Source organism: Colletotrichum chrysophilum (assembly GCF_026319265.1).
Source record: "Colletotrichum chrysophilum strain AFK26 chromosome Unknown scaffold_43, whole genome shotgun sequence".
NCBI lineage: Eukaryota > Fungi > Ascomycota > Sordariomycetes > Glomerellales > Glomerellaceae > Colletotrichum > Colletotrichum chrysophilum.
Genome location: NW_026517330.1, coordinates 255,700 through 281,423, shown reverse-complemented (window position 1 = coordinate 281,423; position 25,724 = coordinate 255,700). Strand labels below are relative to the sequence as shown.

Sequence of the window (25,724 nt, the reverse complement as noted above, 5' to 3'; positions counted from 1 at the left end):
CTCCACCTGGAGGCTCTTGGGCCAATGATTCCCTCCTTTTCGATGAAGCCCCAGATCTGCTCACTGAGCCTGGAGGCGATACTGAACCTCTAGGCTCGAACCTTTGACGTTCTCGCTCCTGTTCCCGCTCACGTCTCCGCTCACGTATCCGCTCACGTCGCTCACGTCGCTCATCGTCTTGGGCTGCCACCTCACTGGCTGGTGCCGGTGAGTCGACATCAGAGCCCGTTGAGGATGATCTGAGCTTTTTCTGTTTTCCATACTCCATAGTGGGCATTACACAACCTACTCCTCCCCTCGAGAACTTCTTTGACGGAGGTTGCTTCTCTTCAAATGCCTCGTAGCTTGTTAAAACAGCAGGCGTGGGGGGTGGCCCTCCTACAGTCGGCGGACTTCCACGAGGTTCTGAGTCGAGGTCCAATTCCCCCGGCGGGTATGCCATGAGCTCTTCCACGGCTTCACCCCTTCGGCTAGTTGCCGTCTCGGATGCAGCCGCTGCACCAGACGAGACCTCCTCATCGTCCTCGTCTTCTTCTTCGCACTCAACTTCCACATTTTCGAGACCTGATCCTCTCTTCTCTTCCTCACTTTCTTCCACACTCTTCTTCTTCTTACTTCTCTTTAATAGATTTGAGAACGAGAAAGACTTCGCCTTGGGAGCGGGTGGTGGAGGAGGCGACGCCAGCATTGGCATCGTGCTGTCCCGCTCATCTTCAGCAGGTTCCTCCGACAAAGAAAGGGTTCTCAGCGCAGACTGTGTATCCACTGGTCTTGATGAACGTCGGAGTCTCCTGGGCTCGTCCCGGGATGAAGCTGAGTTCGATGTTGCAGTTGACGAGGTACCGACCAGGGACTGGACGAGAGACTCCTTGTGGATTCCTCTGTGACTTCTCAGGCCTTCCCTGGTCGCTCTGAGCTCTCCCAGCTTCGCTCTTTTCGCCCCGATGTCTTCTGCTCTTTCTTCCTTTTTCAAAAGCCCCGGGCGTTCAATACTGCTTTGCTTCTGATGTATGATAGTGTAGCTTACTGCCGCCATATCTGTGCCTGAAGTTTGACCGGAGCCAAAGGTACCAGTCAAGGGTTTGAATGGAGCGAATCCCGTTGAGACTGGCATTGGAGCTGTGAATCGAGGACTTGGGGTTGAGTTCAGGCCCTCGGTCATGGGCTGAGGTGCCCCCAGTAAAGGAAGACTTGAAAGGTCCGCCTTCTCCTCCTCTCCTTTCACCTTCAGCTTGACATCAAGCCAGTCCATGAAGGATGTCATGACACTGTCGACCATCATTCGCTGGACCGTCTTCGAAGGGTCCTCGTTTCCGTCAGGGTCTTCATCGTGAGTGCTGGATGAGCCCTCTTCATTGGAAGAATCTTCGTCCTTGACGGGTGTCTCACTAAGTGTGCTGGCATTGGATGCTTGAGGTGTGGCCATAGCTTCGCTGTCGGAAGAGTGAGGAACAATGTCCTCAAAGCGCGGTCTTCGATATTGCTCTTCGATTTTGGTCGTCGGACTTTGGGCCGACTCGGATTGGCCAAATTTCGGTTGCTGTGATTCAACGCTCACGAATTCTGGGTCGAAAACAGAGAGGTCCGGGCCAGCAGCCTCAGCTTCAGGGCTGTTGTCTGTCGCATCGGGTAAGCCATTGCGATTACTTTCGTCGTTGCCTTTCGATTGTTCGTCGTGAGGGACCTGGGCCTTGCCCTTTTCTGGCGGCGGGGGGCTCATGACCGTCGTTGTGTCCCTGGGACGGGGTCAATGGCGGGGTAAGCAAGCAAAAGTGGCGCCAACTGCGAGGACTATGAGCCTAGTATGAGCATCTGGCGCCGAGATCCAGATGGTGCTTCAATCCAATTGTCGATAGATTGTTACTGGGGTGCAGAGGTGAGCGAAAGGGAGGTTGACAATGTCAGGGGCAAGCGGCTTATGAGTGAGGATTGAGCGGCGCGAGTTTTACGCCGCTGCGCAAAACTCGGGGGCGCATTGCGGCTGAGGGGACCCACTTGACCGAGTGCGGGGTCTCCACTTAATTTCCACGCCGTTGCCCGGCCGTGCGGTGCAGCTCGTTGGTCCGAAGGGATGGCACCGGTCCGTCTTGGTGAGATTGATTGCGCCGTTTCGCAAAGCAGATGGACATGGGGTTTCTGCCACGATGTGAGATTCCAACATGTGTTTCAATCTCCGGGATTTGTATAATTAGCTCGCTTCAAGGCCCTTATGAAGCTCGTGGCTCATCCCAAACCACTCATTCACCATCATGACGAGTAACACAAACACTGCCTCATCGTCGTCCACTCTTGAAGGCTACAGGTAGGTAGCTTCCCTTACGCTTCATGATTTCGTGAAGCCTGAACTAACAGTAGCAAGCGGCCAGATTCTCAGCGACATGGAACATTCGATCAGAATGAACATGTTCCTGGACGAATCAGATGATGGAAGCCTCAGAGTGTTGAAGATGTCTTGTCCAATGGTTCTGAACAAGACACCAACGCCCAATCCGGAATCATGCCATCGCTTGACGCAGTATTTGAATGGCTGGGAAGAAAGATGGAGAGACGCAATATCTCAATAGTGAAATAGAGGAGAATGCGAGGTTTTGATGGCGAATACGCGGATGATTTACATGTGTAACGAGAAACAGAAAGCTTCCCCGAAGAGGGTCAAATGGGGAAATTTTACAGAGAGATTGGTGGGGTTCTACCTTGACGTTAGCGGGTCGTTGTGGAGGACATGTTCCCAAAGGGCGCCTTAATGACAGCAAGTTATGGGGCAATTTGACTCTGGGGCCGCTGAAGGGCGTCCCCTCTAAGGCGTCTTTGACACCCTGCGGCGCTAATAGGAAACGGCTTTTAAGCTGGAAGGAGCCACCGACCACGCGACGGCTGGGAACAGAAAGAACGAACGTAAGAAGGATGCTCTTTCCTCGACACAAAGCGCAGTTGCTTGTTTTCGATAGCACTTTCCGACAATGAAATTTATTAGACAGACCCGGAAGAATTTGGTCCGATTCCAGTTATTCGAATGGTCGGGGACGTCCGAGGAGGACCTCAATCTTAGAAGAAACAGCAATCCACCGACTTCGGCCTCCCCTCCCACGTACACCGCGACACAACACCAAATCGCTATCGTCGGAACCTCACCCGTCATTTCGGCCTTGACAGCCGATATCTTCAACACGCCCGACACGCCAGACACTGCCCCCGCGATCCAGCAGACGAGCGGCATTGATATGGCTCTACAGCTATCTCGACCCCTTGGCCCTGCACCTTCGACGAGGAGGACGCACTGGATCCGGCTAGAACCTCCAGCAAGCTCCCCCGAAGGCTTCGCCAACGAGTCCTCAACAGCAGATATCGATTGAACCAGCCCAACCAATAGCGGCGACAACCCCCGGAGATCCCCTGCGACCTGCTCTTCTGGGTGGTTTGGCGTTATCTCCTCGCCAATGACCCAAGACGAACCCCCAAGCCCCCCAAGACCTCCCCGCGCTATCTCATTCGACAGAGCCCTTGTCTCCCAAGATTGATTGCCATTTAGCCTATCCGGCCACTGCTTCTGGAGTGGGAGATGGCTGAGCTGGCAGTGCTTCCAAAGAGATAAGACACCACCACCGCTTGGCTGTCTTGGCCCTTCCCTCGCGGTATATAAGAACTCCAAGCCACCACGTCAGCCCCCCACGAAGACGCCAGCGGCTTCTTTCATCGCCCTGGAGTGTTTCTTCCAGGCCACAGCTTTTCTGTAATCCAGCCGGAGACATTCACAACATCACAGAGACGGACCAACTAGCATATGGTAGGTGAAAACACTCGTGGTATCTTGATTTTGCTAAGAAATGACTAGACGGGAACGTGTTTGTTCCGGCAGGCACCCCTCTAATGGATGGCGGGCGGTCCTGCATTACAATGTACATGGAATGGCAAGTTGCCATGGCCCCGGACACTGAGCCAGTGCGACCCGGAAGCCGTTCTTTTTCTCGTTCAAACAAACATTCTCCCGCTTACCAAACGTGGTTGATGGCACGTCTCCACGCGGGCATCGCAGCAATCTTGGCACGGTAAGCGTGGATCTCGTCCCAGTCAAGCTCACGACGGCCAGTGTCGACATCCATCTGGGAGGTGCGGAGCCAACCAGTGCGCTTCCAGGCGAAGCCACCGACCCAGAAGAGGATAACGACGGGGAGAGCAAGGTATGACTTGAAGAAGCCTTCAGCGTCGTTGAGCTCGCTAGTGCCGGGAGGCGCGATGGCAGTGTAGAACTGTCCTCGGTTAGCATTTTACATCTATCAACAATGGTCGAGAACAACATACCTGAGCAGCAAGCACAACGAAGCAGAGGAAGAGACCGATCCATGAGCCGGTGACACCACCAATAGCTCTGAAAGGGATCTCGTCAACGGTGTGACCGTGGTAAGCCCACGCCTTGCGGAAACGGATGTGAGCGAGGCAAATGGAGCCCCACGTGAAGACGGCGGCGAGACCTGAGAGCGCCAACAACCAATCGAACACGACAGGGCCGGAAGCGTTGAGGTTGACGTAAGCCAGGGGGCCGAAGATGAGGATGGCGATGACAGATGGCATAGGGCGGCCAGACTTGTCAATGTAGGTGAAAATCTTGGGTGCGTAGCCCTGCTGAGCCAAGGCAGTGAGGGTACGCGATCCACCGTAAACACCAGACACACCAATCGACAGAACGGACACGAGGATGACAACATTCATGAAGTGATCGAAGCCCACGAGGCCAGCGTACTTGCCGACAAGCACGAAAGGAGAGGCCTTGACATCAGAGTACGAGGACTCGGACAGCAGGGAAGGGTCGTCAGAGGGAATCAGCAGACCGACGAAGAAGAGGCCAAGAATGTAGAAGAGGGTGATACGCCAGAAGACCTGCTTGATAGCACCGGGCAGTGATTTGACGGGGTTCTTCGCCTCGGCAGCGGCAAGACCGACCAATTCAGTTCCAGAGAAGGAGAAGGCGGCGGTAACGAAAACAGAGCAGAAGCCCTTGAAGCCGTTGCGGAAGGCGCCGGGGTCATACCACAGCTTCGCGCCTTGGTAGGTGTTGTAACGACCACTGCTGGGGCCACCGCCGAGGACGAGGACGAAGCAGATGATCATAAAGATGACGGTGGCACCCAGCTTGATGCAAGCTGACCAGAATTCCTCCTCAGCATATCCGAGAGAACCGAAGATGTTGATGATGATGATGGCGACCAAGAAGACGGTGATCCAGACGGCGACGCTGGTTTCGCTATCCCAGTATCCGATGACGAGACCGCAAACCGTCAATTCGAGAGGAAGAACGGCGGCCCATTGGAAGACGTAGTTCCAGCCCATAGCGAAACCCCAGGACGGGTCGATGAAGCGAGTCGAGTACGTGTAGAAACCACCAGAGACAGGGTACATAACAGCGAGTTCACCAAGGGCGTACACTGTTGCGGCGCGTTAGCTTTTGTTGCGCGATGCGAAAGGTCCTTCAACACTTACCGACGTTGAACATCATGATACCAACCAGCAAGAAATCAATGAAGAGAGAACCAGGACCCTAGGAGATTCGTCAGCGAAAGAGCGCAACATCGTCTGTCACAACAAATACTCACGCCCTTGCTCAGAGCGCCACCGGAACCGACGAAGAAACCAGCACCAATAGATCCACCGATGGCAATCATGTGCAGATGGCGGGTGCTCATGGCACGGTCAAGCTCGACGACACCGCGGCCATATTCCTTCTTCTTGAAGGACTCGGCGTTCAAACCGTTGCGGGTGGCCCAGCTCTCCTCGTGGATGTCGCCGCGGATGGCGTTTCCGCTGCCGCTGTCGTATCCGGGAAGGCTGCCAGAGGCCTTCTCATCGGCCTCAAGCACCTTGGTGGGGGTGACCCCGTCTGAAGACATGATGATGATGTGTCGACAAGGCTTGTAACACTCAAGACTTGTGAGGGGTGAACAGACTCGGTTGTCTGTTGCAAAAACAAAGATTACGGGAGTGAGACCCGAGTGGGATGAGAAAAGGAAGGAGAGGGATACGGCACGATCTCAGGGAAGATGGGACGGGGGAGGCCAGGTCCTTTTGAAGGAAAACAGAACGGGACAAGCACCGGCGCGCAACGACTAAGGGTTCTTGTCAAGGGCGACAAGCGGATCAGTCATGCATGGAAGGTCACTAGGCTGTAGTCCGTTGACGATGGAAAATTACATATGGGACAGAAGAGGCGAGGGTCTGGGGCTGGTCTTCTGATGAGGCCTGTGTCTTGCCGGGCCTGCCCCCTCTCTCTTTCGACGGGCGAGAGACGCAGATCTTGGCGTGGACGGGCATATGGCAGGCCATCCTAGACAACGACCCCGTTACTTGTCGCATAGTATTATGTGGGATGGGGGCGATTTGGCTTTCGGACGTGCTCAGGATACGTACCCCGGGCTGCGGGAACCAGCGAAAGCTACACCGGGTGTCGAATCTAGAGCTGAGGTGAGTTAGGCGGACAACTATCCGAGGTGCATGGCGCGCTAACGAGGGATCCAGGCGCGGGTACGAAGCTCTTTTCGGCTGCCAGAAGAGGTACCAGAAGCCCTGCCTACGCGACAGCCACAGTCAAAGTCGCAGCAGATGGGGGGTTTATTGAGACGACGAGACAGTCAGACAGACAGGCGCACGCCTCCGGGTGACAGGAGGGGGAACATGAACGAGGGACTCGGGAGAATGAGGACCATGCAACTGGATTGGCAATCTGCTCTCCAGACTCTCTCCACCGGCAGCGCCCCATCCGGGCGATTGAATATTTGGAGCGTGCAGATAGCGCTGGCGGTGCTGGTTGGCCAATGGGCAGGGTGTCACTTGAAGCCGTTAGCAAATGGCTCCGAAAAAGTGGCCGCCCCTCCCTTCGCCCACTGGCGCTGCCTCCTCAACGTTATCTGAGGATCCAGTCGGCCCTCGTTCCCTCGAACTTGGGTGTGGAAATGGAGCAAGTGGAGAAGCGAGCACGAGTCTCTGGGACTGTCTGACTGGGTTTGGGCAGCGAGAGGGGGCCAGCCAGAGGTCCAGGTCCAAGAAGTCTAGGTCCCGGTCCAGGACGCTGGGGACGAATCTGAACCGCTACCCTCTGGCTGGGATGGCATTTGCTGGTTTATCGACCATCATGCGCAACATTGCTAGACAACACAGACGTCGATGAGGAGGAGGAGTCTCACTAGGCGGAAATCTCTGTCGACAAGCCACAAGCTTCTGTGCGGCTGTTGTCCAAGGTTGCAGCGGCTCTTCGGAGCTGGGCACGGCACCTACGGATAGTGGCAACTCCCTCTCGCGACCTTGCATCGCCAAGCACAGCTGGCTTGTTGGCTCAACCTGCTGCAGACAGCTGGCTGGCCCGGGTATGCATCGATGCATGCGTGGGTGGGCCATGGCCGATCTTGGCCGCCCCAGGTTTCCCTCACCCTTGCATCACCCCCGACGTCGTGCAGGAGACGGAGAACAGGGTCAACATCGAGGTCGTGGAAGTGCTAGCGTCGGGTTGACGCTAGCTGTCACGATCACTCACGCTCGCGCTCACAGCCATTTGTGCCATTGCCTAGCTCTCCCGCGCAGCGTCATTCTTGTTGATCCTGGCCGGCGCGGTTCCGTGTCTTTTCCAGCTCACACGGCAGGTCAGGCGACAGCCACAGGGTCTTTTTACACTAGGTAGTTCAGTGCGTTTCGTTTCGAAGACGGTGCACTCTTCGAAGCCTGGCGCCTGGGAAGCAAGTTCTGCAGTAAAGTGCAAGGGAGGGTGGGAGATTGGGTCCCACCCCCTGGTTGATATCTCTCAGTTGCAACGCGGTGTACACGACAGCACCACGTCTTCGCCGGTGTATGCCCTATCGCAGCTATATCTGTCGCATTCATCACCAATTGCTGACCATTTGACATCAAAGATCCATTCCGGGAGTGATCTTACCAGTTCGTCGGGTACCGCGGCGTGGGATGCACTTTTCTGGCTGACTGGTCGTACAGGCACCTCTCCATCGCGATAGGGCAATGACTGAATTTCGGTATGACGTCTGGTGATGAGCTGATGCTTTCCGATAGGACAGAGACACGGCCGGAACCATCGTGGACCGACCTGACAGGTGGCAATGCGATAAGGGATTGGTGGTGTTGGTGCGACCCGGCTCATCCCATTTGCAGACTTGTTTCGAACATGCCATCAATGCGGCTGCTCAGCGTTCTCGGTGTGGCAGACACATGAGCCATGGTGGGTTGGGGGATTGTCTGCCCCCTCATTCTCGCCGCCACCAACCTGCTGTTCGTTTGCTCGCCAATTCTGTCGCCTTCACCACACCAACCACACCACATTATGGCGCTATTCTTGGTTTAGCGGCAGGTATCTAGGTGCCGTCGCGAGCTAACAGATGGATGGCATGCAAATCCCAGCCATCATTGCTTCATGGGCAGATTAGAGCGTTCGATTCAAGCTTCTAGCGCTCTTCTATCGGCCCTGTCTCCAGTCTCGTGTCGCTGCATCTCGATTCGTTAATCTGAGGGTGATCAGAGCTGCCCTGAGACTCCCACGAGTCGCACCCTTCAAGGTATATGTGTGAAGTCATCCATCAGCTTGCAGCTGCAGCTTGTTGGTCTTATCTATGGTTCCGATATCAAACAAACGGAAGTTCGAGACGGAAACGCTTATCTGCGCAGGAGACCCAGGGACCAGAACCACTGGACCACAATTCATGCGGAGCCGTCTCGACTTTGGGCTGCCAGACGAGACCCCAGTCCGATGCCCACCGTTCCGGAGTGCTCCCTGGAAGAAGCCCACAATAATTGGGGCGAACTCGGGGAAACCCCCCCAAGAGTGTTAGGCGCCAGGCAGTTCGAGGACATGTCGGTCAGCCTGGTCAGGGGAGACTTTCCGAGGATGAGGCCGCGAGCGGGCAACTCAATGGCTATGACCAGTGAGGAGCTGTACATTTGGTGCGCAGCGCGTCACACGACTCAGTTGCCACGGAGCGCGATGCCAGTGAACAGGGGCGGCGGATGGACTGGAAGTTCCTGGGAAACACCCAGTCGAAGCCGTCGTCGATGATTTTGGCTCATTCAAGCTTCGCGGAACAGCCACGTTTTCGCTGATGACCGTGTCTCGTCTTGATATCTCTCGAGTTTCCAACTGAAAAGGCGGTATTTCCGAATCACTTTGTGTCGAAACGCAAAAGCTATCAACAATGGTCCATGTGAAAGGGGATTGAGGCGTTCTGAGCTCAACGCCGCGCTGCAGCGCCAACGCACCTCGATTGTCGCCGTGCCGGCAGGCAGTCGGACCAACCCACACTGGCGCGGCGGCAGTCCTGCGAGACCCGTATTCAAGATTGGCTCGACCAAAAGACACTCGAAACGGCAGTGAGCTCCTTGATGGCATCTTGGCCACAAACGCGCACGACTCTGTCGTCTGTCATGCGAAATCAGCGACGACAGGGCCGACGTAGCATCACAACGGCATCTACCCAGCGGAAGGATTCGCATCCCGTCAACGTGAAGAGGCTGAGGAACGGGCGCTATTGCGACCCCTACATACGCGCAAGTTGAGTTGCACGCCAGTGCCCCGAAAATCGCGAGTTGCTCGTCAAAAACCCCTCATCGCATGTGAAGAACGAAGCTATCCCGCGCCGCCGTGTCATGATTCGCGTTAGCGGCGCATGCCACTCTAACGAACAGGTAGCGGACACTTTTCCCCTCACGTTGCTCCAATCCACGGTGGTGGATTAGCATCCTCTGGGGAAGCGTCGCGAGGTGCTCATTCGTGCGCAAAGAATTTCTCGTACGTAACAGCTTGCGTTAGGCGTTGGCCTCTGCTTCCTCGGCTCTTATCTCCCCAAACTGTGGGCACCTGGGATGGGACGAGGGTCGCTTGCGTTCGGACTGACCGAAGTAGGTGACAGGACCCGCTACGATGTGTCTGCAATCTTATGTCGACCGCGCGACCCCTGGGGTCCATAATGCTGATATCGGAGGTTGTTGGTGAAGCAGGCGCTTTCGACCACTGCATCCTATCATGAGGTGATCTACATCCGATTCCGAAGACATCGCGAGGATGACGGCTAAGGCGTAGAAGACGTTTTCAACGGGGGCTAATGAATCGCCTGGCTGGACGCTTTAAGTTTGACGCGGCCGCTGATATCTCGGCCGCGCCGTCGTGAATCTCTTCAATTGTTTTGGATATACAGAACAGAAGACATGTCGTTGACATGCGCCGCCTCCAGAATCTCCAGCTGAGATATAGGCGCCGCCGTAGGGCTGCCCAGAACTTCCATGCGTCGAGAAAGAACATTCCGACATCTTGGCCCTGCAGTCGAAGCTGAAATGCGAGGCGACCGTGGTCCTTGACCATGAAGCCGCCGCCCTGCTTTGCCCTATCACCCTACCTTGCCGCCGACGCCGCTAGACTCTAGGCAGAGGAATGCACACCCAGTCTGCCGAGGGCTTGGGGCCGTCGATGATCACCCGCCGCGCAGCGCCTGGCATGGCCAAGGGCTGCTGCGCTGATAAGGCACGATCGGGGATTCAGGAGGTTTTTTCTTTGGCGTCTTCGCCCTCAAACTCCAGGGCTGAACGCCCGCAAGACAGGCGGCAAGGCCGTCTCGGGAATCGGACAGGACGGCTTGGCCGTTGGCTCCTGGTCCCTGGGTTGGCTTCAACGCGATGATACAGCGGCTTCTTATCTCTGGATGGGCGGCCCGAGGAGCGCCTGCATTCCAAGCTTGGCTCCTATCGGCGGCGGCTTCGGTTTGCTGTGCTTGAAGGCAGCTTAGTCACCCGCTGAGACGGGGAAAAGTTGACCTGTTGTTGGAGATTGGTCAGTCGCCAGCTCTGAGGTGGGAAGATTGTGTGGTCTTGCGAGTGACTGTGCCGCAGCATACCTGCGCGCGGCGACTTGGTTTCCGCAAGATGAGAGGCCTCTGTGGCAGCAACCGTCAAAGGGTCGCGTGAATCTGCGGGCGGTCGTCAGCCAATCTGCCAGCGTTCGATATCACGCCAATGACATTCCACACGTGTGCAGAAAAGGCGTTTGGCCGCAAGCCACTTACCTCAGAGCTGAAGTACCTAGCCACAAAACACGTCCCCAACGGGAAAGGCCTCGTCGCTCATACGATGAAGCTGACGAGTCCTCTCTGCATCCTGCGACGACTTTTGGCATGTTTTTGGCGACCTCTGAGAGCTGGCGTCCTCCGTGCGACCGATGCATATGAACTCACTGACGTCCGTTTCCCCAGACTCTGCACTCTTGGCATCAGTTCAATTGACACATCGCTTCAAAGAAAGAGCCCATATTACCCCGCGTAATCCACGTCTCATATAGCCACGCACGCGGTGAGGTATTCCCCAGACGCCGGGAGCTCCATCAATTACAATTATTACTTGAGAAAATCCTCTCGTGGGCATTTCATTACGTACGGCCGCCGCAACCCGTCTCCACCGGCCTCGTGCGCCGTGCGCCGTGCGTTCGGTGCTCCATTTCTCCAGTTTTTCTCCCCCGCGATCTGTGAGAGCCGAGCCTGGCCGCCGGCCGCACCCTACCATCCCAAAAACAGATCTTTTAATAACAGAACAGAAAAATATGGATCCGGGGAAGAGGAATGTGATCGACATGACAAAGGTGCCGGATTTCGAGCAGAGGCAGAGCGTGCCTGTCGAGGGGGAGGACCAGGACCGGCTCGACCTTCCTCCCCCGTACGAGGCGACCGCGTCCACACCAGCATCCACCGCGGCGCCTGCCGTCACGCCGCCGGGGTCCAGCAGCCCGGCGGGCTCGGTCAGAGGGGAGGACGCGGCGTTCCTCCCGCAGGAGCGCGGGTACCAGAGGACCAGCCCGATGAGCGTCGGGGGGAGCAAGGACGAGGAGCGGTGGGAGGCGATGAGGGGCGAGCCTGGGTGCTGTTTTAGCGATGGCGCTGGGTGCTGTTTCTCGGACCGCGGGGGGTGTTGCTTTTCTGATCGGAGCGGGTGCTGTTTTTCTGATCGCGGCGGGTGCTGTTTCTCGGATACCGAGGGGTGTTGTTTTTCGGATAGTAAGGGGTGTTGTTTCTCGAGCGGGGAGGCGGCGTGTTGTAGTTCTGGGCCGAGGCGTTGAGGAGAGGTTTGAGGATTGGGTGCGGGCATGGCATTTGGATGTTATGAGGGTTAGATTCCCTATTGGATGGGCGTTTCTCCATGAGGACATAGGCTCAGAGGAATGGGTTAGGCGTATGGGTTCCATATATAAGATATCAGATTCTTTCAACATCAGTAAACTGTCAAGAATGGCGGACAGGTCCATATTTCATTGTTCAAAAGAGACAGACGGTCTGGATCGGTGACGGGTTGTGAGCTGTGTTCACCTCCATCTTGCACAACGAGGTCTGCCGCTTAGAGACATCGGGGATATTCTATAATACTGTCCATCATTCTGTTCTGGTGTCTATTCGCGGGTGATATTCGCTGAGTGTGACAAAGACATAGCCCAAGTACGATTGAGGTTCTCGTTCCCGGCTAACGATGGAACAACGAGAACGATGGTGTCTTCAATCAGCCAAGACAAGCTTGCGATTACTTCCTCATTTGCTGCTTGCAATATCATAATCATTTCGTCGCTTCTACGTTAAATAGCTACTGAATTACATGGGTACCTTATGAAACTGCCTGGCTGGGTGGCCTTCTTGAGGCACGATATGTGTGCTATGGGTTGCGGGCAAAGCACTCGGGCAAGACTTTGAATATTTGGACACCGAGGTAACCATCGTCAGTCAGATATGGGTTCGACGGGAGCGATCGAAGGTAGTCAAAGTTGTACACCCACTTCGTCTTCGAATGCCTTGCCGCGGTTAGGTTGGTTGCCAAGCGTCGAGTACTGATGCCGGAGACTCCCTTCTAGCGGTGGTGTTTGTCGGCGGATCTTTCCTCAGCGTACTCTCACGTCTTGTGGAGAAGTATTCGGTGCCCAAGACGCAATGTCAGTATGAGAGCACCTTGAAATCTTGCCTTCTTACCAAATACGTGAGTATGTGCATCCTTCCGGGATGTTCAGCCGCCACAGAAGCGCGTTATTGGTTTTGTTTGCCTTAAAAGTCGGATCTGGTCAAGACCCCTTACCAAGTCGTAGCCATATTTTCTACCAGTCAATAGTTTCTATCGTTAGTCATACTCTTCATACCAACAAAACTGCAGATCTCGGAGACAACCTCCGTCTTCGCAGTACCAATTATATCCCCGATTCATCGTGCTAAGCCCCGCAACTTGATGTTATACTCAGATACGTTACTGGAGAAGATATTTCAGTCCCAGGACTGACGAGACATCATCGGTTTCATCTCACCAGAACAATGCTTAGTATTCGTTCTTGACAGGCGTATTTGGTCGGTTGTGTTTGGCGTTTGTCGTTTCTCAAAGTCGGAACCCTTTGGAAAATTGTAGACGTTCTACATGTGCGCCTTTTCGAATTACCCGCAAGGCTTTTTTGATTCCGCATAGGCCTTCAGTTTGATTCATTTCACATTCAATGCTCAAGCTACTCCTGATGTCAGGGAGATCCCTTAGGCCAAGATTCAAGACGAGTACACAAGCTCTCGCGTGCCCTATGTTTCTTCAAGAAAATCATTCATGAATGTTAAATTCTCTGGGCATGACCTAAATCATGTCGATAGGAAATGCAAGCGACAACAACTCAGTCTCACAGGAAGTCCTATTTCACTTTCAAGGCGCAGAAGCTGGTCACTCAAGCGTAAGCTGATCTCCAGGAAATCATTCAGGAAATACACTAAGGGCATTTCCCCTTCTTTCTACAAGGCTGTAGCGCACAGTATTTGTGTGTGCTTGCTTGAGAGCCATGCAGACTTTGATCCTGCAGAGATACAGCTTGTTAAGTAACATCAGGTTCAACGCTTGCAGCGTAGTACAGGGACACGACCTGGTACATTCGTTCCGGCCAACCAGATCCATCGAAGAGAGGCGAGTTGCATTTGTGAGGGTGACTGACAGCAAGGCTGCCCAACCACCGAGGGCCCCTGCATCCTGTTGATTTTATTGGTCACAAGTGAGGGGTCAACTCAGCCCCCAAGATATCCCCCCAATATGCAAGAAGCAAGCCTGCCTACTTACGATCCGTTGTTTTCTGTGTGCCACTGCCTGAGAGGCCATTCTCACGGATAGACAAGCCTTCTGAAATTGTCTTTTAAGTCCCGAAAGTGACTGAAGAAACTTTTCGAGTTGGCCTCTTGTCTAAGAACTGCTGTTTGTTTGAGAAAAGCAGTTGGCCTTCGTGTGGCTCGTCGTAATTCTGCAACAAACCACCTCACAACATGGAATCGACCGATATCATCGCTTCCATTATCGCCTCGGTAGAGACAATCTCACTCTCATATGGAAGGTTTAACCGGATCGAAGGATTCCCCAGAGCCTTTACCGAAGTGGCACATGCTCTCCTGCTGGTTGAAGAGATCTTGCCTCTCCTTCAGCAGGGTATCAAGAGCCAATCTTCCCACTGGCACAACGACGATTTCATCGTCAAATCTCTCAATGATGGACTTTCTGAGTGCCTCGAGCTCGCGAGTTCCATGTGTAGCATCATACGCGATATCACAGCTGTCCAGGACTCGGGTATTAACAAGTGGTCTGGTATCATCCATTCCTACCGCCAGAAAGTTGCGTCAATCGGCAAGGGTCACAACATTGAGACTCTAATGCTGAACCTTTTGGTTGGATTGAGGAAGGTTTTTCTCAACGACAGCATCACGAAAGATTTTGCGTTGCCCGAGCAAGACGCAAAGCTGGAGAATGCCTACAAATCACTTACTGGTGCATTATCATCTCTACAAGCCTCGGACACTGCCCAGCCTTCTACCACAAGATCAGGCTTTCCCAGGGTCTCTGCCGCAAGTACAAGCTCGGTGTTTTCCAGGCCCTCTGTCGCGAGTTCCGTTTTTTCCAGGGGTTCCGCCGCAAGTACAAGTTCGTCCTTTTCCAGGGCCTCTGCCACAAGTTCAAGCTTTTACAAGCGCCTTACAACAAGGCTAGAGCGTAATAAACATCAGTTCGCCACAGGTTCAACTGCCGCTATGCCACCTATCATAAATCCAACAGAGGAGAAACCCGAGGCCGGAGAACTCGTCGAGAATCGCGAAAGTCAGAAGCCGCCCGAGAGAGATCAGATCGAGGCAATGAATACAATAGAAGAGAAATCCGAGGTCGGAGAAGTCGCCGAGAACGACGAAGTTCCACAACCGTCAGAGAAATATCTGATAGAGAAACACAAGTCGACAGAGCTTTTATCGGCTGCACGAAGAGGAAATGAAGGGGTAGTCAGGGCTCTGCTCGAGAAGAATGACGTCAATTCGGACTATGATGATGGAAAACGTCTTGCGCCGCAATTATGGGCAGCAAACAAACGGCGTGAGACCATCAATCGACCACCCGAAAAGATGGTGAGAGTTATAGAGCCCAAAGACAAGGCTGGTCGGACGCCACTATCATGGGCCGCAGGAGGAGGACATCTCAGAATAGTCAGAATTTTGCTGTATCACGGAATTGATGCTGAAACTTCGGACCATATGTTCCGAACGCCATTGTCTTGGGCCGCAAGAGGAGGACACATGGACGTTGTCCATATTCTGCTCGACTCGGGTTGCAATATTGAATCTTGGGACGCTGCTGGCCGGACACCGCTATCATGGGCCGCGGGAAAAGGACACCTCACAGTCGTGGGGGCTTTGCTGGACTGCGGCAGCCAGACCGAATCCTGGGATAATACAGGCCGGACGCCATTGTCATGGGCTGCAGGAGAGGGACATATCGACGTTATCAAACTCTTGCTGGAACGTGGTAGCGATATCGAATCTTGGGACAATAATGGCCGGAAACCACTATCATGGGCTGTAATAAAGAGTCATACAGAGATCATGTCACATCTGATTCGAGCTGGGGCCAGCGTAGATTCAGTAGACAATGATGGTCGCACGTTGTTGTCATGGGCGGCAGAACAAGGTCAAGAAGTAGCCGTTATACAGCTTCTGGACGCCGGGGCCGATGCGAAATCCAAGGACAGCACTGGCTTCACACCATTATCATGGGCCGCAGAAAAGGGACACTTGGAGGTCGTACAGCGGCTTCTTTTGGTGGAAGATCTCAAGGTCTCTGATGAAGTTGTCGAAGAAGCCGGCTGGCTTCCTCGTCACGAAGATGGAAGTCCCACAACGGCTGATACGCAGTCTCTTCTCAGTGAACTAGACGTCAATCTTCACCAGCCCTTTTGTGCGCACAAGCTTCGCAAAAAGGAGAGCGAGTCTACCATGCATCAAAGCTCAGATTTAAGAGCCCAACATCTCTGCCGAGTCGACATGCAGAACCACCTTTCCAGGCTATGTGGGCTTGCTGGTGTGTTCCCGCCTGAAAGAAACCCGTCCAGTGCTTTCGGATGGATCAGCTTTTTGACTCAGGAAACATCAATCTTCTTCAGCAAACCAAATGGGGATATGAAGAAGTCAAGGGTCCCAAAAGGGTTCATTCTGCAACTGCATCAAGCGGCCAGCGGGCTAGTGTCCGCAGCAATTTGCCTGCAACAATCGGGATTCTGCTGCAACCAATTTACTGTGCTAACGGCATCACAATATGAATCAGGCCAGTGTGTGATCGGCATGAAAACTATTGTGTTCGATCGTTTGCTGGAATTAGAAGCGAGCATTGCGGCGTTAAGATATGAAGGATTGAGCGATTCTATCATATCCCGGTGTGTCTCAATATGCATGCACATCCTAGAGAACCTTTTTGACATTAGTTTGCCTATGCCGTCAACAAGTGGTCTCAAGTTGCACTACTGCTCCCTCGCGGTGCAACTTTTATGCTTGGGTTTGGTGCTCTATTCTCGAGCCCATGTAGGGACCTTTCATCCTGTCTACTTGGCAAAGCCCCTGAACGATATCATCCTATGCGGTAGCTCATCAGACCATCTTCAAATAGCCGCAGAGCAACATGAACTTTCTTGCATGGGAGATATGGTTGGCGAGAAGGTTTTCGCTTTCAGGTTGATATCACAGACTCCTCCGACGGAAAAGAAACAATCTCCAGCTTATCTCAGCGCCACCTGCGAAGAAATTGTGGACTCTTGGGGTCCTGGGTCTTTGCTTTTTGCAGATCCAGAGGGGTTATCTGAGGACAGGATCTTTGGCTTAGTGATTCGTGGAGGTATCATCGAATATCACGGAAGGCTGAGCAACGGTGATCGACTGTTTCACTGGGGAGAAGAACTCGTTAACACGGATCCGACCTCAAGCGTAGTCTTCGGCTACCGTGACAGAATCGTCATCGGGGCTGATTTGGGTGCTACCGAGGGGTCAGCGGTCACTGTAGTCCACCGCATGAAACCGGAGTCGCAGATAAATGCACCACAAGACGACCAACAGGAATCGGAAGAATCTGCAAATGAAAACATCCACGAAAGACAGAATCAGCCTCCTAGCTTATACAGATCAGTCAACGTCAATGACACCTGCAAGCGAGATACTCTCGAGACGTGGCGAGCTTCCCAAGGTTATCGCGCTATGATGGGAACAGAGCCGTCAGTTTGGAAATTCGTCGAGAGAAGTTTTGTGCTACAATTTGGCGATAAGGTCTTGGGTCAGGCTGGGGCAAATCAGACCAAGCAGCCTGGAGTATCTGCAAAACAGGCAGTCCTGGATCGATGGACCAACGAAGGCAATCTCTTACTCCTTGAAGAGCTATATGGGCTTCAAGTTAGCCTGTGCACAGGCGTCGCCCGAAGAGTTCCTTTGAGGGTTATCGTCTGCGACGACCTCATTGATTACATCGGAGGCCTAAAAATTCCGGGATGGAAGGAGTTAGAAGGCCAAGCGAGGAGGGCAATGATGTCGAAAGAGTCGTTCTGTGAATGGGATTCGAAGCTAACCCCAGACTCGGAGTCAAGAAAATGCATGGTCAAGGTGGTTGACAAGCTTCTTCGACGTTTGAGGGATACAGGCTTCGACAAGAATGGAATTCGGTTTGTGTTGCTATGGCCGAACAAGTCAGAAGCTCACCACTGCGTCAGACTGGCACCCGAGGGCGACCAAGCATGGTGCAGAATGCTGAAAGATAAAGAGTGGTCTACCACATTCGCTGTTGCAACCAATCTGTGCTTAGAGGCTTCGTCCTACAAGTGCAGAGATGGCCAGACTGTCTGGGGTGGCATGAAAACCCTGTCGACATTCATGTTCTACAGTGAGCCCGGGGGGAGTTCAACAATATGTGCAAAAACTTGGCAAATCAATGACGACAGGTGGTATTGGAGCGGCGAGACGGGCGGCAAGGTTATGTTTTTGGCCCGTAAAAAGCCGGAGAAGGTTGCTGAGCTCGACTTCTATCGACGTCGCCTGAATGTATTGCCAAAACGGCTTTGGTCTTTCATCCCATCCCCAGAGGTCTTAGTGGAGATCACCAGTATGGAGGATTCTGGCGAGGAGGTCTTGATTGCGTGCAGATCTTAGTGCGTACTGCACTTCGATTTAAGATCCAGGTTCATGCGTCTGGATACCTAGCTAGTAGATTCCAATATTAGACGGAGAGGGAGTGTTGATTTCAAAATTCAGAACTGCGCTTAATCTTTACTTGTTGTTGTTCAACGATGTAGACTTGTGGATTCCCATTCTTCGCGTATCGTTCAACGAGTCTGAAAGACAGGACACTAGGAAACATAGCAACCAAGATGAAGTCCATATTAAGTGCGCACTAGAAGCTAGTGTACCTCAACGGCACGAGCCTATTCGCCATTGCAACTCCGTGAAAGGATCCGGGATCATACATCGAGGTAGCTAACACAGTTGCAACGCCATTAACCTGCCATCTCGTCGCCAAAACATTCTTGAGAAACAAGACATCCCTCAATTCAAAGCCACAAGAGCTTGCCCATCAATGTTGACATCCAATCGTCCCGCCATACCCTCCAACCTCGGGCCGCAAACACCTCTCTCCTCCCCCTCCCACCCCCAAAACCTTCCACCACGGTGCCCAAAGCTTCCACCACACAAGCTTCGTCTCAAATCCCCATCAATGACCTCACCTCAAACGCCCTCCAACACCAGGGCCAACCCTTTTGCCTCCACAACCCCGCGCCTCACGATAAGCTTTGCCTTTCATGCCGTTGCGCCCTTCACACAAGCTCCTCCCTCCCCAGCGGCGCCGCGGTGCGCGCGCGCGCTCCGATTTCCTTTTCCCCTCATCTCCGATCGAATGGAACCGCAGAGAACCAGAAGCTTCTCATGCAAACTATAAGACAAATCTCTCAGATACCTCTCCATCCCCTCTTAAGCTACCCCCGCCAAGACCTCCATCATGTCCACAGACATCCCCAAGCTCAACCCATAGCAAACCGTCAACAAGCAAAAACCCGTATTCTACTTTCACCCAAAGAGAGAAAGAAAAAAGATGCGCGCAACGACAACAACGCTCCTCGTCCTCCTCAGCACACTCGCCCTCGCGGCCCCGACCCCTCTCCCAAAAGACAACAAGCTCCTCCTCCCGCCCACGGACCTGGGCCAGCACACGGGCAAAATCGGCGTCGACAACGTCGACCTGAACACCAAGCTGCGCGTCGACCCCGTCCGCATCGACCTGCACAACCGCCAAGACGCCGGCCAAGGCTCGCCCGTGACGGACCCCAATGCGATGCGTCCGTCGCCCTACTCCGACAAGCCCGTGGAGAAGAGGGTGCAGCGGGAGAAGAACGCGCCCGAAGATGTGCCGCGGTGGAAGAAGAAATACAATGCCGAGTACGATTGGATGAGTCCGGCCTGATGCCGCTGCGGGTTATTGGCGGACGGCGTGATGGGTAACGACGGAGTGCTTTCGCAAAACAAAACGGAGATAATGTAGAATGTTGGATGGGATAGCGTGGATGCTCCGAACAACAAAAATTCGAATGGCGGCGCAAGCGTATATGAGAACATGAGAGAGGGTGAAGAGAGTTCAGAATGGACTTCGCACTCAAATGGGAAATGATTAGTCGAAATAAGATACCATAATTTACACCTTCCACTCACCGATACAACGATTGACTCAATGCTCCTTTATGTCAAAGGTGTTCATAATCTTCATGAATTAAAAGTACACTCGCGCCCGTGGGCTATACAGACGAGGCCGAAAAGGAACTAGAGAAATCCATAACTTCATTCAGACACAAACATGTCTGCTCCCAACTGCAGGCCAGACTGAGGTATGGGTATGCATCCGACGCCAATGTTATGCAACCAAAAACTAGTACACCTCCGACCGTGACCATCATGACCCCTACCAAACCACCTTCATGTTCACATGATATCTGACAATGCCTCCTTTTCCGATGTTATGGCCAGCTTATGGGCGAGCAAATCCTTGCTTTGCCTGGATGTTGTCAGTGATGAGTTCAGGAATGACTTTGGGGGATACTAACCTTCATCTGTTCGATCCTCGCCTTCAGCTGGCTGGTCACCTCAGCCGCACGCTTCCAACTCTCTACCCCACCATTGTTGTTGTTTGAACCGTGACCGCCGCCTGCGGAGTAGTGAGGTGCCGGTGGTGGTGGTGCTTCGTCAACAGGAGTGGCCCCGGAGCTGCGGTAGCCTCTAGCCGGGCTGCCGCGACCTGACGAAGCGCTGCCGGTATACCTGAGCTCGGGGCTGAGAGCCTTTGAGCGCGGGTAGTGGTGGTCTCCATTCTCCTTCTCCTCAGACATGTTGCTGGCGTAACTAGCGCGGTTGTGTCTAGAGGACGATGTGCCGTATGAGTTGTCGCGGTAAATGCCTGCGTCGTCATGAGTGGGCGATGTGATGCCTGTTTCTGTTAGCTTTGGAACCCCCTGGAAAGATCACGAGAGCATGCTTACCTGGGCTGACCATGCCTTGCCTTGAGTTGAGGCCTTCGGCGTGGTTGAGCGCCCTCTTAAGTCGGTCGAGCTCGCGTCTCAGGCGGTCGTTGGTCTGCTCCGTCGCTTCAGCATCGCTTCTCGCGCGGACGAGCTGAGTCTCCTTGGCCTTGATGCTGAGAACATCACGGGTGTGGTCCTCAATCAGGTTGGCGTTCTGGTTCTTGAGTTCCTGGATCTCGGACATGTGCTTGCTCCTCTCATGACGCATCTCTTCGACTTGACGGGTCAGGCGCTCGTTGGCCGCTCGGAGCTCCTCCAACTCAGCACGCTCCATCGCCGTGAGGCCGCTTGATGGCGGGGGCGATGCAGGGGGCATTTGAACGGGGGCTGCGGCCGGCTTGGCGAGGGATCGGCCAGCGAGACCGCCGCGGCCGAGGCCGATGCGGGGTTGAGGTGGGGGAGGGGCGGGTTCGTCGTCTTCGGGCATGACGGGACGGCGAGGAGAAGCAGCAGGGGCAGCAGCCGCCGGAGCGCCCAGAGGCCGCTTCGACTTGAGCCCCGCAAGACCAGACGGCTTCGCCATTCCGAGCTTGCTGGCGGGCTTCGGGCGAGATGTTGGCGGAGGAGAAAGCGGTTCGGGCTCGGCGGGTGGGGCAGCAGCAGGCATCACGGGTTTCTTGACGCCTGCGGGCTTCTTGCCTCCAACGAGTCTCTTGGGCGGGCCTGCAGCAGCCTTCGGTGCTGGCGGAGGTGCCTTGGGCTTCTCCTTGGCCTTAACTTCGGCGGTCTCGTAGAACTCCTTGACCTTGGTCTTTCTGATGTCGTCGAGACCCTCCATATGCGGGTTCATGGCTCGCTCACCAATAATCTTCATGACGGTACCCAGAATCTCGGCACCTCCTGAACGCAGACCTTCGCTCGATTCAGACAAAAGCTTCTTGCCGGACTCGACGATGGAGGCGATTTCAGGTTTGCTAGGAACGTCGCGCGTTGTCCTCAGGCAGCGAATCAAGAACTTCATCGTACCCTCCTTGACCTGAGGGTTCTTGTGGACGAGGTAAGTGCCGATGTCCTCGAGACAATCGGTCAGACTCGTGGCGAGGAAAACCTGATCCAGAGCAGCGCCGAGCGCATCCGAAACCGTGGCCTTCTTTTCCTTCAACCTCTCCATGATGGGCTGCATCACGACTGTGCGGTATTTGGCGTAGCCCGACCTCAGTCCTTTGGCCAGGACCTCGATACACTGAGCTGCCTGGGTGACGACGGCTACGTTTGCATCCTTCATAGACTTGGCGAGGCCGCGATTGATCTCGTTGAAGTCGCCGTCCTTGATACGGGGAACGTTAATCGCCGCATACAGGGCCTCCAAGGCTTCCTTCCTTTCCTTCCATTTGGACGATGCCAGAGCCTCGGAAAAGTTGCCTGGGATCTTGCCAAAGACGTCCTGCGGTTCCGCCAGGTCAAACGCGTCCACCTCGGCCGGCTCCTCGACATCGTCGCCCCCGTACTCCTCTTCTCCTTCGGCACCTGGAGGCGGCGCGCGCGCCATGGCGGCCTGTTGTGAGCGCAAGAATCGCTCTTGCTTGGGGGCGGGCTCGGCCTTGATTTTCTCAAACTGCGCCTCGAGATCGGTCTGCTGGGTAGGCTTGAGATCGCCCCAGAACATGGGCTTCATGGCTTCGCGCAGCCATCGGTAGAACTCGACGGCGAGGTTCGTCGCGGCGGCACGGACGTTCTTGTCGGCATGACCGAAAGCCTTGGGGAGCAGCTTCAGAACGGGCTTGGGGTCGACGGTCTTGCAGCCATAGTTGTGGTAGATGGCGGTGAGGGCGGTGATTGCGGCGGCGACAACCTTGGGCTGCTTATTGGAGAGGGCGGGAATGATTTCCTCGATGACGGGAGCGGCAACGTCCAGCTCGACGAGCAGTAGCAGGGCCTCTAGTGACGACTCTTTAGCGGCGGCACGTGTTGATGGCAGACCCTTTTCGCAAATGGGACCGACAGTCACACCGCGTGTCCTCGTGCTGTGTTCCTTGCCTCCGAACTTGAGGAAGGCGCAGTATGCGGCGAGACCTTCTTGTTGGGCGGCGACATTGGAGTCTGCTACGGCGCCCTTCCACAGGCCAGTGTCTGAGAGGAACGGTCTGAAGGCATTGTCGTACTCGTCGGCGGTGGCAGCGAATGCCTTGGCGGCATCTTCGTAGCCCTGCTTGCGCACTTTCCACACCTGGGTCGCGTCAGCATACGTCCTCCTCCTCAAAGAGCGCGCGGCTCCAGTAAGTTCCTACCTTGTGGGCAAACCTGTCCTGGAGGGGGAGGGAGCTAAAGTCCTCCTCTTCGGCCATCGGAACGGAGGGCTGCTGGCGTGTTTGTAACGGTAGTCGTTGGGGAGTCGGGGGCAGAGGCGGCGGAGGACTCGGGTTGGTATGTCGGTTCTCCTTGTCGAAGAGGTCTGGCTTCCCGAGACTGGCTACTCTTCGAATTAGCTTGGAGAGGGAACGGGTATGTTTGACTCGGCGATCCATATTGGGAGCGGCGGAGGGCTGGAGGGAGGCATGCAGGCTGCCGGCAGCTGCGACCGGATTGGGGAGGTGGTGATCCGGAGAGGGAGGGCATGACTTACAATAGAAGACCCTGGGAAGGTATGGGAGTCAAACCAAGCTGGACCAGATCAGGCCAAATCAGGTGGTGAGGTTGTCGCGGCAGCGCGAGCAAGAGAAGGTGCTGGGGTCGGCCAAGTCAATGGGGGGATACCTGGCGGTACAGCAGAGAGGGTACCGTACTGTGGAAGATGTCTCCTGTTCTGTGTAGAAGGAGGAGGTCGGCAGCAGCAGTGACTTGCCCGAGTGACAAGAGAGGAAGTCGTGTAGGGGTGTGGTGAGGTATGTAGGTAGTTGGAGGTGGAAGCACACAAGTTTGAAGGTATGTGCGATGAACAAAGGTATGTGCGGGTTGTTCGCGTGGAAACAAGAGGGGGTCAAAGTTCAAAAGGCCTAACGCAAAAGCGACGACGCGCCAGAGGATTTGCAGCGGCAGAGGGAGTTCCCGTGTTGGAGGAAGACGGGAGATGGTGGTGGTGGGAGAATTAGGTAGATCAGGTAGTGTGAAAAAAGGCAACTAACTACCTTACCTCTAGCGGTGGTGGTGGTTTATTGTTGCAGCAGGTGGGAAGTGGAATGCAAAAATCGACGTCAGTCCGATGGATTGTTCACTTTCTCACCTCAGGCTTCTTTCTCGAGGAATGGGGCTGGGGGTGCTGTCTGTTTTCTTTTGTTTTCTTGCCCTGCAGCAGCAGCAGCCAGCAAGGAGGGGAGCACAGGGAATTCTGGTTGTCAGGACAAGGACAGGAGCAGCTGCCGTCCTTTGCTGTGCAGCTGTGTGCCGTGTGCTTGGATGGGGTTTTGGGGGTTCACCACCACCACTCACTGACTGAACTGGCTGCTTATGAGTGGTCCAGTGCAAGGAGCAGCCAGCAGACTCAGCACTCTGGGGGGGGGGGGGGGGCATTGGGCTGGTCAGTGCAGTGGGTCTGGGCTGAGCTGAAGCTCTTGATTCGCTTGTGAGGCTGGAGGTGGGGACACACTAGATGATTGGGCATGATTGGGTATCTCTCAGAAGAGGTAAACAACATCACATGACTCATCCACACAGCAGCCAATGGATAAGAGCCGATAACACTGACAGGACTCCACTTGGGCTTCACCTGTCTCTCACCTTGGCTCACCTCTGATGGCCTTTTCTCTCACCTCGGCCTTACCTTGGGCCTTTTTCAGCAGCCCTGTGAAGCCTGCCCGGCCTCTGTCCCAAGTCCTTGCTTGGACCAGGCCAGGCTAGTGTAGCCCTGAGATTGAATTTATTAATCCTTTCTTCTTTCCACCAGACATGCACTTGTCCATTTCATGCATTAATGGCCGTTGTAAGCCACTCCCCAGAACCTGTCTACTATGCTCTTCCAAATACCCACTCTTGATGATCATAAATCATGGCATAATGCAATGACCTCAGATGCAGTGGCTGAGTGACAAATGTCCATCGCCATCCCAACTTGACATTTGGTCCATCTCAACTTGCAGCTCTCAGAGACAAGCCAAAGTCATCTTTCTGCCCGAGATGCTGGGACCCTCAGATCTTCTTTCCCGACCCAACCCAATGGCTGCGGCGCAGGTACCACCACATGTCGACGCAGGACCGCCGCCAATGGGCAACCAGCATTTGAGCGATTGCCATAGGAACAGCCAGCATCGGGTGATGTCACTGGGTAAAGCCACGGCCGCCAGCTGGCAGGGTTTGACTTCTTCAACTGCAGGGACCAAGTGCATCAGCCACACTGAGCATTGAGGAAGGGACTCTAGCCACAATCTGCTCTCCAGCAGGGCTGAGTGGAGGCGGTGCTCATCAAATTAATTCCCCGTGGAGGGGCCCGTTCACGTCTCCCGTCTCTCTCCAGTCATTTCCAGCTGCAAATTGGGGTTGCTGCTCATCTGCCGCCCGCCGTCTGCCATCAGCCGGTGCCATTTCGTAGCAGCAGCCAACAGCCAACAGCAGCAGCCTCCACCAAACTTCTTCAAGTGAGGTCGGGACTTGGAGGCGGAAGCACATGAAACATTTGGCCGCCCACCTTCAGCGTCACAATCCCGCCGCCGCCCACCGAGCCTCACCCCTCGCTCCAAACCCAGAACGTCTTGATTCTTTATTCTCCAAACCCTGCATTCTGCACTACTGTCCATCGTCATCGCCTCGAATGCAACTGCATGTTGGCTGCAAGGTTGACTGTCCATCGACGCCCGTATAGCATATTAGAGACAACCACTACTACAGACATGCTTCCCACCGCCTGGGCGCCCAACCCCTAAACTTCCAGATTAAACACGGCCGCCTCCAGCAGCACTAGCACTGACACCCAACAATA

The 25,724-nt window shown here is 54.5% G+C and overlaps 5 protein-coding genes across 5 annotated transcripts; 2 read left to right on the top strand and 3 right to left on the bottom strand.

Moving 5' to 3' along the window:
- Window positions 1–60: 60 nt before the first annotated feature.
- On the bottom strand, window positions 61–1,720 carry COL26b_006077 (uncharacterized protein; the record flags this gene model as incomplete). The annotated part of the gene is made up of 2 exons (XM_053178903.1): window positions 61–198; window positions 290–1,720. 2 exons carry the CDS (start codon window positions 1,718–1,720, stop codon window positions 61–63), a joined length of 1,569 nt encoding a protein of 522 aa, XP_053037210.1.
- A 2,269-nt stretch (window positions 1,721–3,989) lies between these two features.
- Window positions 3,990–5,882, bottom strand: INDA1_2 (Amino-acid permease inda1; the record flags this gene model as incomplete). Its single annotated transcript, XM_053178902.1, has 4 exons — window positions 3,990–4,247; window positions 4,300–5,420; window positions 5,476–5,533; window positions 5,589–5,882. The coding sequence occupies 4 exons, from the start codon at window positions 5,880–5,882 to the stop codon at window positions 3,990–3,992; spliced, it is 1,731 nt and encodes a 576-aa protein (XP_053037209.1).
- Window positions 5,883–14,285: 8,403 nt separating this feature from the next.
- On the top strand, window positions 14,286–15,007 carry COL26b_006075 (uncharacterized protein; the record flags this gene model as incomplete). The annotated part of the gene is made up of 2 exons (XM_053178901.1): window positions 14,286–14,781; window positions 14,820–15,007. 2 exons carry the CDS (start codon window positions 14,286–14,288, stop codon window positions 15,005–15,007), a joined length of 684 nt encoding a protein of 227 aa, XP_053037208.1.
- Window positions 15,008–19,398: 4,391 nt separating this feature from the next.
- COL26b_006074 (uncharacterized protein) lies at window positions 19,399–19,767 on the top strand (the record flags this gene model as incomplete). The annotated part of the gene is made up of 1 exon (XM_053178900.1): window positions 19,399–19,767. The coding sequence occupies one exon, from the start codon at window positions 19,399–19,401 to the stop codon at window positions 19,765–19,767; it is 369 nt and encodes a 122-aa protein (XP_053037207.1).
- Window positions 19,768–20,325: 558 nt separating this feature from the next.
- COL26b_006073 (uncharacterized protein) lies at window positions 20,326–23,340 on the bottom strand (the record flags this gene model as incomplete). Its single annotated transcript, XM_053178899.1, is given in 4 exon segments — window positions 20,326–20,352; window positions 20,402–20,781; window positions 20,834–23,042; window positions 23,062–23,340. 4 exon segments carry the CDS (start codon window positions 23,338–23,340, stop codon window positions 20,326–20,328), a joined length of 2,895 nt encoding a protein of 964 aa, XP_053037206.1.
- Between the last annotated feature and the right edge of the window lie 2,384 nt (window positions 23,341–25,724).